General features: G+C 44.7%; 1 protein-coding gene across 5 annotated transcripts in view; it reads right to left on the minus strand.

The window, feature by feature from the left end:
- Nucleotides 1-11,775: 11,775 nt before the first annotated feature.
- The window catches only part of LRRC3B (leucine rich repeat containing 3B), an 80,274-nt gene continuing 76,924 nt past the window's right edge, over nt 11,776-15,125 (minus strand). For all 5 annotated transcript variants that reach the window (XM_010947743.3, XM_045511234.2, XM_045511232.2 and 2 more), the window contains exon 2: nt 11,776-13,041. In XM_010947743.3, coding sequence (XP_010946045.1) covers nt 12,098-12,877 — 780 coding nt within the window. In that variant the 5' untranslated portion in view covers nt 12,878-13,041 and the 3' untranslated portion in view covers nt 11,776-12,097. The remainder of the gene's footprint in view (nt 13,042-15,125) is intronic.

Genomic DNA, 15,125 nt, shown 5'->3' on the forward strand with positions numbered 1-15,125 from the left:
TTGCCTGGAAAATTTAAAAAATAAGGCATGGGTGGTTTCTAGGTACATCACATACATAGTTTATTTCCTCTTGAAATAAAGTGTTCCCTCTGGACTTTGAAAGCAAGAGCACTGATCTGTTTCTCCCCACTGGTCTTGGGGACCATTAACTTCTAGCAGCAGGTAGAATCCTTGAGGGAAAATTTGCTCATCCTTTACCTTCTGGTGTAGTTTTAGGGTAATTCTTATGGATTGTAATAGTCAGCTGTAGTGCCATGACACTGCATAACAAACAACCCGAACATCTCAATGCCTTAAAGGAGTGTTATGGGCTGAATTGTGTCCCCTTAAAATCCATATGTAGAAACCCTAACCCTAACCTCTTGACGATATTAGGAGGTAGAGCCTTTGGGAAAAGATTAAGAGTAGATTGGAACACGAGGGCCAAGCCTTTGTGAATAAGATGAGTGCTGTTATAAGGATCCTGGGGATCCTGTTTCTCTCTGCTCTCTGCCATGTGGGGATACAATGAGAAGACAGCTGTCTGTGAACCAGGAAGGGGCTCCCACCAACACTGAACCTGCCAGCACTTTGATCTTGGACTTTGCAGACTCCAGAACTGTGAGAAATGAAGATCTGTCATTGCAGCCAACCTGTCTAAGGTACTCTGTTAGAACAGCCCAAACAGACTAAGACAAGGAGGAAACCTTTCTTTCTCTTGCTCACAGTTCTGACAGTCAGCTGGGGTGACTACTTCAAGTACCAGATGATCTGTTTCAGGAAGGTGAGGAAGTCTGCTTCAGGGGTCTGTCATCTTCCTCAGACCAGTGGCTACCTGAGCTATGCTTTTCTCATGACGAACAGCAGGAGCACAGAGGGTGAGTGGAAGCATTTGACGCCTTGGATGAAATTTCTGCTGTGCCTTGGAGAAGGTGTGACCTCAGGGAGGTGACTGCCCTTTCTGTGTTGCAGTTCCCTCATCTGCAAAATGTGAACCATGATAGCATCTATTTCAGAAGGTTGCTCTGGAAAGCAACCAAGGAAAGCAAGAATGTGCTTAGCAGGATACCTAGCACATAGTAATTGCTTAATAAATGTTATCAGTTGACGTGATTGTGTTGTTTTATGGTAGATGTTAAATTTCTACAACACAAAAGGGTCCCAGAGGGTCTCAATTTTAATGATATTGAGTCTTAAAAACATTGCACTTAATCTTATTTTTGACAACTAGACGTTAATCCTTTATAACATAACATTTTTGATGGGCCTTTTGGACTCCACACGATGGCGTTTGAGTGGCATGGGCCCAGATATTCCAGCTGTTCCCATCCACTCTAAAGAACATCTTCTTTTGTGAGCTCAAGGTCCAGGCATCTCAGCCTAATCTCCTGAATGAAAGTATAGAGGTTGCCCAGGCCTCCAAAGAAACAGGTCCCCTCATGGGTGGAGATGTGGGAGGAGCTTTCAGGCAGAGATTCCAGCTGATTCCAGGTCTCAGGGCAAGCATCAGGCGAGAAACTTAATGAGCTGCATTAACGTGGGCTCAGTCATCTCCCTGCACAGTGACAAGCAGTTAAAGTTTTTGATTTAAAGTCTTCATTAAAAGAGGTCTTCGAATAAAATGAACTTCATCCTTTTATGACAACCAGAAGGGAAAATGTAAGACCATTTAATCTGTGATGCAGTTTAAATCAAACTTATCTGGGCCTACATCAGATTGAACTTGACAGTGAAATCATGTTGCCTGGCTGGAATAATTAGGTTGGTTTTATGAAGCCTCTTCATTGATTCCGTTCTTTCCATATACAATCACTCAACTTTAGGAGTGGAACACCACCCCAACAATAGCAACTGGGTCATGGTGGTGACGATGAGGATGCTAGCAGCATCTCCCACATGTCTGATCGCATCTCCCAACTTCTCTCCAGTTCACTCATGTTCCATCTCTACTGCCACCATCTCTGCCCAAGCCACCAGCTTTTCCCACCTGAGCTGAGGGCTCCTCATCTCCCATCATCCCCCTGGTCCTGGAGATTCATTCTGACCACTCCTGCCAATTATCTTTCAGAAATGTGAAGCTGACCACACTCTCGTCTCAGCCTGGAACTCTCCAAAGGATCCCATGAGAGGCAGTGGGAGTTTCCAGGAACTTCAAGAGAGGAGAGGCAGACATCTGGTGAATTTGGGGGCTATAGAGGCAAGAGACCATTCTGGAAAACTGGACAGAGTTGGTCAGGAAGGGACACGGTAGCATGAAGGGGCCTGGCCTTGACATTATTGGAGGGGAACAGGGAGTCATTAAATGTATCTGAACAATAGGCATATAATTAAAATAAATAAATAAACAAACAAACAAACCTAATTACCTCCCCCAAAATAAAAATTTAAAACAAAAACAAAGATAGCATGTCCCTTTTATACGTGTGTGAACAGGGAGACAGGTCTACCAGAAAGCTGAACACACTAGCAGTAGTTCTGAGTGGTGGGGTTTGGAATAACTCACACTGTTTTCTTCATGTTCTTTAGTATCACTCTCATTTTCTTCATGACTTTGTATTCGCCTATGTTTAAACCCAACTTATTTTGACTTTGTAATCCAAAGAAGACAAATCCTGTGCTCTTGTTTCTACACCACAAGCCGCATTCGAACACTGCGCTCGCTGGGCCTCTCTGAGCTCCTGACTCACAGACCTGACTCTGTGGCACAACTGACTGTTTCCTCCTGGGTTTCCCAGTGTCTCTGGCTTCTAAATTTATCTTCTCTAGAAAAGTCTTTTGAATCTCTTAGCTGAGGGGAGCCAGCCATGTGCACCATCCACCAAACGGCAGCCAGCCCTCGGGAGAGCGTTTGCCTCGCTCTGCGCGAAGTTAGCATCCAGAGTCACCGCGTGGGAGTGCTGGTCGGGTTTCACAGCCCCGCCTCAGAGAAGTGATCATCCAGGTTGTAAACTGAGCCAATGCACTGCGAGAATTGCTGGAAAAGAACTGATAAATAAAACCTTTCCATTTTAGTGTCCCTGCTCTCAAGGACGACTGTTTTCGTGGAGTGGTTGGGCTTCTCAGCTCTGAGGAAAACTCCTAATGAGGCTGGGCCAAGAGGAGGGGTGGGAATTCGAGGCGCTTAAACATTGTGCACCCAGATAATTATAGCATTCTTCCAAAGAAGATGTTTTATTACCAAGGGCCACTCTCCCTTTTAAAAATAGTCTTTGTTTCCTAGAAATGAAACCAGCACAACCGGATCACTTACTCATTCTCTCTCTTGCTCTCAATACGTCTACACGGAAGTCTCATTTCTTAGTTTTACTTACTTTTCAGCCCTGGGGGATTTCCAGAGGACAGAGGTAGGTCCATTTCAAAACCAAAATTGTCCCTGAAAACTAAGGGCCACACAGAAAGATCCAGATATGTGATGGCATTAGTTAATTACTTGCATTTCCTGAAATGCTCTCATATTGCTTCTCAAGCAAACCTTCCAAAACACTCCCCGGGAATCAAAGGTTAACATGATGTATTAGTCTGCGAGGGCTGCCATAACAAAAGATCACAGACAGGGTGGCTTGGACAACAGAAATATATTTTCTCACAGTTCTGCAGGCCTAAGATCAAGATGCCAACAGGTTGGTTTCCTCTGACGCCTCTACTTGGCTGTAGCCTGTCACCATCTCGCCACGACCTCCTGTGGTCTTTCTCGGGGCACTGGCGTCCCTGGTGTCTCTGTGTGGTGCGCTCTAATCTCTTTTTCTTGTAAGGACACCAGTCATACCGGGTTAGGTCCACCCTAAAGTCTTCATTTTAACTTAACTATATCTTTAAAGGCCCATCTCCAAATGCAGTCCCATTCTGAGATACTGGAGGTTAGGGTTTCAGCACATAACCTTTAAGGGGGCTACAACTCAGCTGATAACATATGGCATCAGTTAGAAAGAGCAAATGAAAAAAAAAACAATAAAGCATTGAAAGTTTGCTTATCGTCTTAGAATATCAGCAACAATAACTATGATCTGCCAGCTTTGAGTAGAGACGAATTTGGGATTTTTTTCCAACCCCCTCCCCAAAGCCAAGTATTCTCTCGAACCAGATCATTACCCTTCTCCTTCAAATGTGTTCATACTTCACAAATGAGAGGTGGATGGAGCTGGAGCTTTGGTGTCGTGGGAGCATCCTGCAAGTCCCGGCTCTCACCTATTACCTGGAGATGCCTTGGCGGGTCACTTAGCATCTCTGGATCTTGGTTCTCTCATTTGGAAAGTGATGCTCTCATACCCACTACCTCCTTCTTTCCAGGGAGGGTGAGGGACTCACACGAGCAAAATCCATTTGCGGGCTGTGGGACTGTGAGACTTAAACTTGTGTTTGATTCTGAATCTTATTGATTCAGGCATATGTAGTTTCACAGCAAAGGATGACTGGATATGAAATGTTTTTGGAACATGAAAGCTAGGGAAAAGAAATGGTAAGACCGCAGAACTTAAGCAAGACAGAATAAGAGATGAATCTAAAACAATCTATCCATTTGAGGGAAACATAAAAGGCAGCAAATAAACATAAATGTTTTCCCAGTTCAGTTACATAAAGGGTTTGAAGTATTATAAGAAAATATTTATAATAAAATAGAAACATGCAAATAAGAAAAATCAGAATAACTGACAATTTATATGTAACAACAGGTCAAAAGTAAAGGAAATGAAACTGTACTAAGATGGAGATCATATACAGTTACTAAATTAAATGCACAGACTTTTTTTTTCTCTTAATTTCCTGACATGTGAAGTCGGAAGGGAAACTCTTATTATGAGCTCCTTTGATGCTCGCTCTCCATGAGAGGACAGTTCACTTGTTTATGGAAGCAAAGATTTGCCAAGCTCAATGTTCGAGATGAAGTTTCTAGTACAAGCTGTCCTCTAAGTCAGCGTTACCACCCCGACTGATCTCCCTACATCTCCACGGAAGAAGGGAGTTGTCAGAAAATGCAGAGGAGCAACCCTGACTTCCAGGACTCCACTCGAGCAATTCTGGGTCAACCAAAGGTATTCATATTGTTCAAGAGCTGTCTCAATCTGTCTGATCACAGCCAGGTTTGGAAAGCACCAATGGGGGGACATACTCAGTTATCTTAGTGGGTTATTCCCATAAGCAGACTCTGAGACAAAGACCTGAGTGCAAAGTATTCACTGGGAAGTAAGGAAACACTGGTACAGGAGTGGAAACGAGACAAGGGAGGGAGGCAGCAAAATTAGGGTCATACTAAGCCTGTTGCCACAGGAGGCGACTGGAGGTTCATGGGGTGGGTGAGGAAACTCTGCAACCCAGAGTGGGTCCCAGCTGGGTTTGCACACCAAGTCCCAGGAGTCCTGGACTGCTGGCTGCTCCTGGAGGCTGGCCGCTCTTTGGCATCCCCAACCTACCTTCTGTGCAAGCGCACAGTATGCTGTGGAAGGCAGAGGACCCTCGGCGGAATGCATGCGGGAGCTGCCAGGGAACTTGAAGGGTGTGGACGGAAAGGGTAGGCCTGAGGGCAGATGTGGGTCCAGAAAGCAGTGCACTGAGCACCACCCTCACCACCACCCCGGGCGCAGCCGTGGAACTGAGGTCAGGTTCCCAGGACTGAGAGCTACACATACATCTGCCCCGCCAAGAACATGATTTGCTTTATGTGTGCAGGGAATTTCAGGGCCAGGCACAGAGGGATGGGTGTCAAAAGGGGAAGAACAGGCGTGGTCCCTGAACACAGGCTCTGCTAACTGGCTGAGTGAGCTAAAGCTTGTTTTCCTTCTTTTGAACTTCATTTCTCCTTTTTGAAAATTAAAAAAAAAATCTGGCTCTGTTCTCCTTTATTCATGTCATGAGCTAAGATGAGACTTTGGAAAAGGGAAGGATGAAGCAAAACGAGGCGGCGGCGCTTAGGTGGAGCAAAGGCCTTTGCAGATGCTAGACCTGGGCTTCACTGTTGCACATCAGCCTTGTGATCCTGGGTCATGCTGGATCTTAGTCTCCCCATCTGTAAAATGGGAACACTGCTAATACGTCCTTGGCCAGACTGCTGTGAGAACTAGAGAAGGTACAAACAGAACCTGGTCCTTAGCCAGGTGAACGGTAACTGTATTGAGGGAAAAGCATCAAATAATCATTTGATGAAAGGTTCTTCTATTTTATAAAAGATTCTTTATCTGTGACTTACACACAGGGATTCCTTAGTCCTTGTTTTAGTATTGTTACCCTAAAAGGTAAAGACTCCAGTTGTTGCATACCTGAAAGATAAGTTTACAGTCGGGAGACAGTGCGTTGTGTAGTGAAAGATTTTAAAACCTTTATTTTAAAAAAAGGAAAAGTATTCCTCCAAGAACAGGAGGCGGGCTGATTGAAGGGAGGAAGAGCGGCAGTTCTTGTCTCTCCTTTCTCTCAGACCCTCGCTTAGAGGTGGTCTCTTGATTGACAGCCCTTGTCCCTGGAGTGCTTAGTCATGTTTGTCCCCTTTGTGCACGTCCTTACCCGTGACGCAGAAAATCCCATGAAGGGGTGAGGGGAAGTGAGCCTGGCAGCCAGAAGCCTACCCAGTCCTCATCTCGAAGGGGCACCTGCGAAATCAAAGGCTCTATTCAAAGCCACCCACCCTTTCAAATAAAGAGTTGTTGCAGCAGCAAACAATTAAAAAAAAAAAATCTCAACTGCAATGTTAATTATATAATACAACGAGCATCGGTCATGTCCGGTTAAGTCTTTGCGGCCACCGGGTTCTAACCGGTTTCTTGCTGCCACTCATTTAGAAGAAGTAAAGCCCCTTTATGCTGGAGGCGGGCATACTGCCATCTTCCGGACCATCCTCCCTCTCCTCCACCTTATCTGCCCTGGGCCCCCATTTACTTAAGTACCTGACAATATGAAGATAAAAACGTCTTGTCAACAATCAATGGTCAATGTCAATTTTAGTTTGTTTCCCCAAAGCCTTGCTCCCGGGCATCACTTTCCAGAGCTTTTCTTCATTTCTTCTTCTCGTCAATGCAGCTCGCTTCTCAGAGGATGAAAGACGGAGAGCAGAGCATCCTTCCCGTATCTTTCTGCCAGAAGAAATGCGGACAATCCTAAGGAAGCTGGATTTGCGTAAATTAGCGCCATGTTACTCCCTAGGGATTATTTTATTTTAAAATCTATTCAACAAGTAATGCCATTAGTTCAATGGCCAGCTTGTTAACCTTTAGACCAACAGCCAGGTTTTAAATTGCCTTACATTTCTCCAAACACTTCTCTGAGGAAACACATAAATGAAATATAAAAGAAAAAACGGAATTTTGGTTCCAACCCCAGAGAAATCCACCATGTATGCATTTCAGGCCCGTTTTCAAGATCAGATCTAGAAAACCTTTGTCGGGTGGGAGCTCAAACAACCACAGGCAAAGGTACATGCATTGATTCTTGTTTGGAAGTAGTGAGCAAAATGCAGATTGTCTGTCAGCAGCCAGAGAAAGATCACGGCTCCCAAACCCGATGAACTCAGTCGCCTTCATCACAAGTGTAGCTGTTCTCACTGAACTTGGGGACAGTCCTGAAAATATATCTAATAATTTCTGAAAAACCCAAACCTGGGCCATCTCTAGACCAAATTACTGACAAATAGATTTTGTTTTCACTGTTCCATCTCTTTTCCTGATGCTTTCAGGACCCAGTTCCCTGTATTACCCCAATGTGCATGTAGACACACACACACACACACACACACACACACACACACACACACACACACACTTCTTAAACGATTCACACTAGCTTCTGGTTCTTTTAATAGTGGAGAAGTTAGAGCCATAAAGAGAGATGGCTTTCCATTTACTGTCACTCATTCATGAAGCCCCTGCAATGTAGGGCTCTATGTGGCCCTATGAAGTCTTGTGGCCTTAAAGTAATAATTTCCCTGGGTTGGAAGGAAAAAGTCTGGGACCTTGAGTAGTGCCCCTGCTGGGTCTATGTGACCCCTTAGGTCATTTGGGACTATCCATGTTAACGAGTAGGGGCAAATGTGGGATGAGGAATTCAGGCCTTCCTTTTCCCTAAATTCTGATTCCCCTATTTGGATTTAGAAAAGGGTTGGGGAGGACATTTACAGCTGTGTGAGAAATGAGTTTGCCTCGAGTTGGCTTTGTCTGGGTCCCATCCAGCCAATTTGATGAATCAGTGACAGCACATTGGGAAGCCAGGCTGACAAGAGCTCTGGAAGCTAAGAACATCCTGTAAAGGCAGTCACTGCCCCCTAGCCCACAGGATGGTCCTCGGCCCCTCAGGGTTCATGCTACGGCTCAAAGAAACAAATTCTCATCGTCTCTCCCTTCCCAGGACGTTGCATAAAGATCATTTCCTCCCTCTCTCCACTGGGAAGTCAGATCACGCACAGCACTGAGTGTGTTACCAAGGGGCTATTTGTGAAAGGAAAATGAATCCTCCCATCACGTCTTGAAGGAACAAGCAGCTTTTTAGAATCATAGATATTCTTTATTACAACTCTGTGACAATGTAGGAAACTTAAGTGCCTTCTGAATCTTCAAAGAAACTGCTGCTGACAGCCAGCGCTGTTTTCATCGTGTATATTGTTACGTTGTTCAGTTTCTGTGAAGACTGGGCAACAGTTTCTCAGGAGAGGCAGTCTGTGTCCTGTAAGGGACCCTGGATGGGGGGTGGAGCATGAGTGCTAATCGCCCAGCTTCCAAGGCTTTCAGTGCCAACACCTGAAAGATCAGTGGATGAGATCACCTCTAGGACTCTCCCATCCCCGACATTCCAGGGGTCTACCTGAACCTGGAAGTAAGCAGCATTTGCCATTCTCCAACTGTGCCAGCCAGGTCAGAGGACTCACTGTATGAATCAAAAGTCTTGCACCAGTAAGAAAAACCTACCCACATCCCAGACTGCCTTACGCTGGCTGATGTCAGAACAAGAATTATGGGGAAACAGAGAAGGACGTAAGAAAGAACAATGGCAGAGTTTGCAGATCAGTTCATTACAATTCCCCCAAGTGTTCTTGAAAGTTAAACCTTCCATTATGTAACTTCTTAAAATCACTTTCTCAAAAATGTTCCAGTTTGGGTTGGCATGTTTTATGATTTGCCTTGCTGCAGAGGTAAGTCCATGGTCAACAATGAGACTACATTTTCCTGGTATTTTTTAACTTAAAAAGTTGAGGTTAGAAGAATGATACCAAAGGAAGAGAGATGAGCAAAGAAGCTGTCTAAATTTAGAGACTATTTAGAAGGTAAGAGGGGATGTGCCTTAGACAATAGTTAATTTCAAAAACCCTTACAGCCCTAAAATGGGTAGCTCTCCACGTATGTGAACACGTGCAAGGGTTTGGGAAACGAAGGCGTGTGCCGGGACCAAAGCCAGGGCACGCACATTGAGCCTTCTTCTGTACAGCGAGCTGTGAGCTTCGGGAAGCTCTCCCCGCTCCCTGGCATCATGCTCGGTTGGTCTAGTGGGTGGAACAGCCCTATAAGTTGATGGGAAGAGCATTTCCTTTCAGTTCTGGTCATGAACGGGTCCTGGAGCCTGTTTGTTTAAAAAAAAAGAATTATATTTCTCCTCCAGTGATCTATATACTCCAACTCATGACAATTTTAAAAAGGTTTTTGTTTTTTCTTTTTAATGCACTTAAGGCACTATTAACTGAAAAATCTACAGGCAGGGAAAGCAATTAACCTAGGATGCAGTCTTAACTCTATGTGTGTGGAGGATTAGAAACTAAAATGTGGGTATTTACCTTTGATACATCTGAACAACCCTCGGAGGTCTGTCCTTGGCAGTTACTTTCACTTGACTAATGTAATTGGTCCGCAGGAAAATAAACTCTTACTAGGAAGCATATAAAGATGATTTTGGAAGAAGCAACCGGAAATGGATTATGTGATTTGTGAAAGCTTTTCTAAAAGGAACGTGACTCATACAGTCAAATAAACACACTCAATTTATTTAATATTTCAAAAGGGTCATCTTAGCAAAGACTTGATTTCCATATTCTTTAGCGGGGTGGGAGGGGGGAAGTGTATTCAGTCAGGCATCTTTCTATGGTAATACTTACAGAGATACATTACAGCGTTGTCCTCCAGGGGGTGTTCAATCTTCAGCAGAGCTCCAGCACTGCTGAAAGGCATTCAAATCCAGTTAGCAGAACAGACAATCTGGCTTCCTCCTCCCTTGGATGCCTGAGTGATCGGGCTCATATCCTGAATTTCACATCTCAGGCTCTTAGACTAGACCTTACACTTTTTAGTTAAGACCAACCATTGCTCTGAATGCCCGATCACAAGTCTTGGGTTGGCTGACCCTCAGGGCTCACGTGGAACCCTTTTGGAAGCTATGGGTATGGCTAGGAACTGCAGTGCTTCCCAAGGGCAGAAATGTGAGTCCTGGAGGCCCAGAGATAACCCAGTACTTAACTGGAGATGGCTGTGTGGGGCGAAATAGCAAAGGATCCCTCTTTCCTACCTAAGGCCCCCAAAGGGCTGTTTTTTTGCTGTTATTTCTTAATGAAGCCATCACTTAGGAATCTGCAAACCTCTAGGTTGGGTGAACCAGCACCTTTAAGGCGGTGAAGTCTACAACTGCAAAGCATACAGTCCGGCGGCCAAGAGGTCCAGAGTGACTCACTGGGTTTCGGCATCTGCTATACTTCTTGTTAACTCCTGAATTAGCTGCTTAAACTCCTGTGTCTGATTCCTCATTCACCAAAGACTATCTCATAGGGGTAGCTGGAGGGTTAATTAAGACAACCCAAAGGAAGCACGTGGTCTACAGTAAGTGTTCCATAAACGTTATTAATTACTTTTATTCCTGAGTCTGGAGTCCAGGTCCCTATGATGTGGCTCCAGCCTCGTCTCTCGCTTCCCCTTTATCCTACACACCTCCGTATACTTTTGTCCCTTTGTTCCCTCTGTCTCCTCCACCTTCCTTACCTACATCACCATCTGATGAGATCCCACCCAAGTTTCAGAGATTCCTGGTAATTGCAGCTGAAAACCAGAGAAACACAACTGCCCACTCCAAGAACCACGTGAGCCTTCTCCTATCTCTGAACAGTATCAGGGACACACTATCTTTATACACAGGTGCAGGCACTTGTCAAATGTATAGAGCTGTAACTTAACATGCGGGGATTTTTAATACGTAAATTGTACCTCTATAAACCAACCCAGTAAGAATGCAATGAGAAGACATCAGTCTTTGGAGACCGGAAGCCTTGGTTCAGATTTGCGTTCTGATGCTTTCTACCTAGACCTTCATGCACAGCTTCCTCCTCTGCAGGTGAGGTGTCTGTCGCGTTCTCCGCTGGGAGGGAGCATTTGGAGACACGGTAATGGTACCCAAAGGGCTTGCACACAGTTGATGCCGCGTGATTACTGGGACCTGCTTTTTGGCATAGCAACATCTACATTTGTCACACATCTCTGTCCACCGGCAGGTGATCTTGAGGACAGAATATGGGCTGTCTTTTTCTTTTCCATGTGTCTAATATAGAGTAGAAGTGGCGTGTTTAGCTGAACACACTGACTTCTGGATGGCAAACACCTAGAGGCAGCCCAGCCTCAGCCTCTGTGGGATGCCACACCATGTGTATCACCTGCGTTTGCTAAGGCTTAGTATTCTGAAGTCTGACAGATATTTAACTTGGCTGGTAATTCAGCCACGGCTCCCCAGTGTACAGCAGAGCTTAATAACATCTTTCATTGTGATAGCTGCTAGGTTCACAAGGGTCATCTGTTCCTCTGTAAAGCAATGGAATGACCGTACTGTTCTCTTGACCAATAAGTCACTCTGTTTTCCATGGTTCAAAGTTAAGCTTTTATTTGGTTTCAAATTAAAAAAATAAATTTCATTATTAAATAGTGAGATGGATCTAACTAACGTTGAGAGAGTAGCTTACTCAGGAATATACCACCAGGGGTACAATTAAGGGGTGGGTCACCTAAACTAAAATGACTTGTTAGGTTGTCATGTTTGTTAAAAGTTCAACAGTGGCATAATTCAAAAGAAACCGAGATACAAAGTTTTAAATGTTTACAATGGATGAGAGAATTAAACCACTTATTCTACTGCAGTTGCAAAGGGATTTCTTGGTCAGTGCCAGTCGGTGTGGACACTACACCACGGTGCTAATGTCATCGGGTTCATCTGCCTTCTTTTGCCTGCTTGGCAGGGATTTCAAGTATTCAAGGTGTCTTCGTGCATCCTCCTGGTTTTGCCTCACGTAATACACCACGTAGGAGATCACCATGGTGAACCAGCCAAACATGGTGACCAGCATGGCATAATCAGTCGTTTTTTTAGGGAGGTTACAGAGGTCAGCATCATTGGCAGCATTGAGGAACGGTCTGCCGGCGTGTTCGTCCAGCACGGAAGTCTTGCAGATCACATTGTGGGCGGTCTCGTGATTGGACGCCATGCTCCTCAGAACTTGCTGCAGGGTACAGTCACAGTGCCAGGGGTTGTTAGCGATTCTGGCCCTGGCCTTCAAGTTATTGAAGGCATTTTTGTGCACGCTTTGAATCCGGTTGTCAGACAAGTCCAGAGTCTGCAGAGTTTCGGCGACTCCTTTGAAGGCGTGCTCATCAATAAACTCAATGCCGTTTTTGGACAGGTTGAGAACCCTTAGCTGATGGAGGTCCTTAAAAATCTCATTGGGGATAGATGTGATCTGATTGGAGTCCAGGTACAGTAAGACTGTTTCAGGAGGAAGATCTCTAGGTATTTCCTTGAGATTTGCATTGCTACAGGTGACATTTAAACCCCCAGAGGAAGAACAAAGACAGCCCTTGGGACACATGCTGGCGGAATGGAAGCACAGTATCATAAGAACAAAACTTTGTAGGAGGAGACACATGGAGAGGGAACGGGTTAACCACAGGTCTACCAGATTCATGCTGGAATGTCAGCATAATCACAAGCCCATTCCTCATTTATTCCAACAGGCAAGCGTGGTGACGGCCCCAGCTCTGTCCACACTGTTGACTTCCTTCTCGCGTAGTTCACAGGGCTGCAACTAACACACGCATCTCTTCATTATTCCTGTCCTCGCTTGGGTACCTAAAGGAAAGGGAAGCAGATGCAATCAGCTCTTTTGCAAAGGGAGGCACAGTGCAATTAAAAATGCTCTCAGGTATCTGGCCTTGTGTGTGGGCAGGAGAGTTGGTTATGCAGGTAATTTCCACCCATACCACTGGGAGTTACCTGTGCAATGGGAGTCTCCTGCTCAAATCCCAGATGTTGGAAGAGTGTCAATAAATGACAGCATTTCCAAATTATGCCGCCTTGTTTTTAGTTGGGCAGAATTAGAGCAAATAGTCTAGATTTCTCTTGTCTCTACTGGCTGTCACCACATTCTGAACCCTTTATCTAAATTCTACAATAATACAATGTAACTACCCTTCTTTCCTTCTTCCTACAATAACAGGCCCGTCAATGCAAGTGAGCCCTGCACTTGGGCAGCAATGAGAAATAATACTGATGCTTCACAGGTAATGGACCATGGATAACAATATCTTTCATAGCTTTTGAATGGATGTTCAGTTTGGAGTACCTTCTCTAAAGAAATATCTTACTTGAATTGCAGAATAAATGAGCGCATTCCAACCTCCACAACAAAATGTTCTTGGGACCTATAGCCTGGAATCTCCAAAAGAGCTGCCTCCCTTGTGACGTCTTGAGATTACATTGTACCTGGAAGGATGTCCTTAACTGAATGTCCAAAGGATTCTCTCCATTTTCTAAACAATGCATCACGTCCCCAATAGGTCTTCAAGTAGGACATGCAGCTCCAAGCCATTTTTTAAAAAATATAATAGAGAATTTAGAAATACTAGCCTCTAAGACTTCCTCAATATCCTCTTTTTTCCTTCCAATCATATACATATTATTAGTGTCGGAAACAGCCTCAGAAATTGCAAAAAATTAGTGACATGAGCAAGGTTATAAACTTACCCCAAAATAGAGATGTGAATATAAGTTAACATTCAAAACTACTCTCTCATACAAAAAGGACAGGCATCCTCACAGACTAGGTGAGTGGATCTTGGAGGGATTAAGTGACTTGCCCAAGGTCAAGCAGCCTGTAGGCGGCAGAGGCAGGAACCAAGCCAAAGACTTTGCTCTGACTCATTAATGCCATAACTCTTTGCACTACCGGACAGCTCCTTTCCAATTTCATCTGCTCCATTAGGACAATCAGGGTCCAGGCACTGCTGTGACTTCTGCTGCTGCTGTGTGGCAGATCAGTCCCAAACTGAGGACCCCATGGAGCCCAGTGAAGGGGCTCTCTGCACTGTGGAGGGAATCCATGCCTGACTTCAGAGGATTCTCTCTCAGGATCCGAGAAACAAGGAGAACATTATCCTCTTGCAGCAGTGAGCAACAGACTCACTCTTGGCGAACTTTTCTTTTCTAAAGATCCCAGATGGGCAAATACAGAGGAAAAATGACTCCAAGCGTTACCAAACTCACAGAAAAGATTAATGTGAGCTGAAAACATAATGAACAGGTTGTTGATCATGGAAAAAAAAAATAAGATTAGCAACAGCAGAATGAAGTGGATGTGCTTTTGGAACCTCGAGTCTCTCAAATGCCAGAGATGCTACAGAAGGACCCTAGGCTTACTAAGCCATCCATCAACAGCTCATTCCATCGGCAGTGAACGTTTACCTCCCTTTCATGTTTTCCTTCAAAACTTCATTGATGGCATTTGGGGACTGTAGACATCGTCCAGATGGGAGAGAAAAAAATAAACAGGCATGGAGGGGAGGACTCTCAGAGAAGAAGAAGGGTGGCAGAGGAACAAGGAAAAGGTTGCTTCAGAGGAGGATATAAGAAGGACATAGGAGATGGGAGAAATAAATGGATTAGAGAAAATAAAGGAAGTCCATGTCCTCAAGCAACTTCCACTGGCTGAGTCTGTGCCAGCTGCCTGAATCCTGCTGGGAGGTGGAAAGCCTTCTCGGGAGGACACTCCACTTCTCCAGAGGTGGATTCTGAGTCTACCTGAAGAAAAGTGTTCTCTAAGTTAGACGATGAGCTCTGTGAGGGCAGGGAGTTGCTTCTGCCTCATGCAGAAACAATAGCAAACAATTAAGAAGTGGAAAGTACACTGGGTTTTATCTCAGCTTTAATCCCTATTA

Source organism: Camelus bactrianus, chromosome 1, assembly GCF_048773025.1.
Source record: "Camelus bactrianus isolate YW-2024 breed Bactrian camel chromosome 1, ASM4877302v1, whole genome shotgun sequence".
Classification (NCBI taxonomy): Eukaryota; Metazoa; Chordata; class Mammalia; order Artiodactyla; family Camelidae; genus Camelus; species Camelus bactrianus.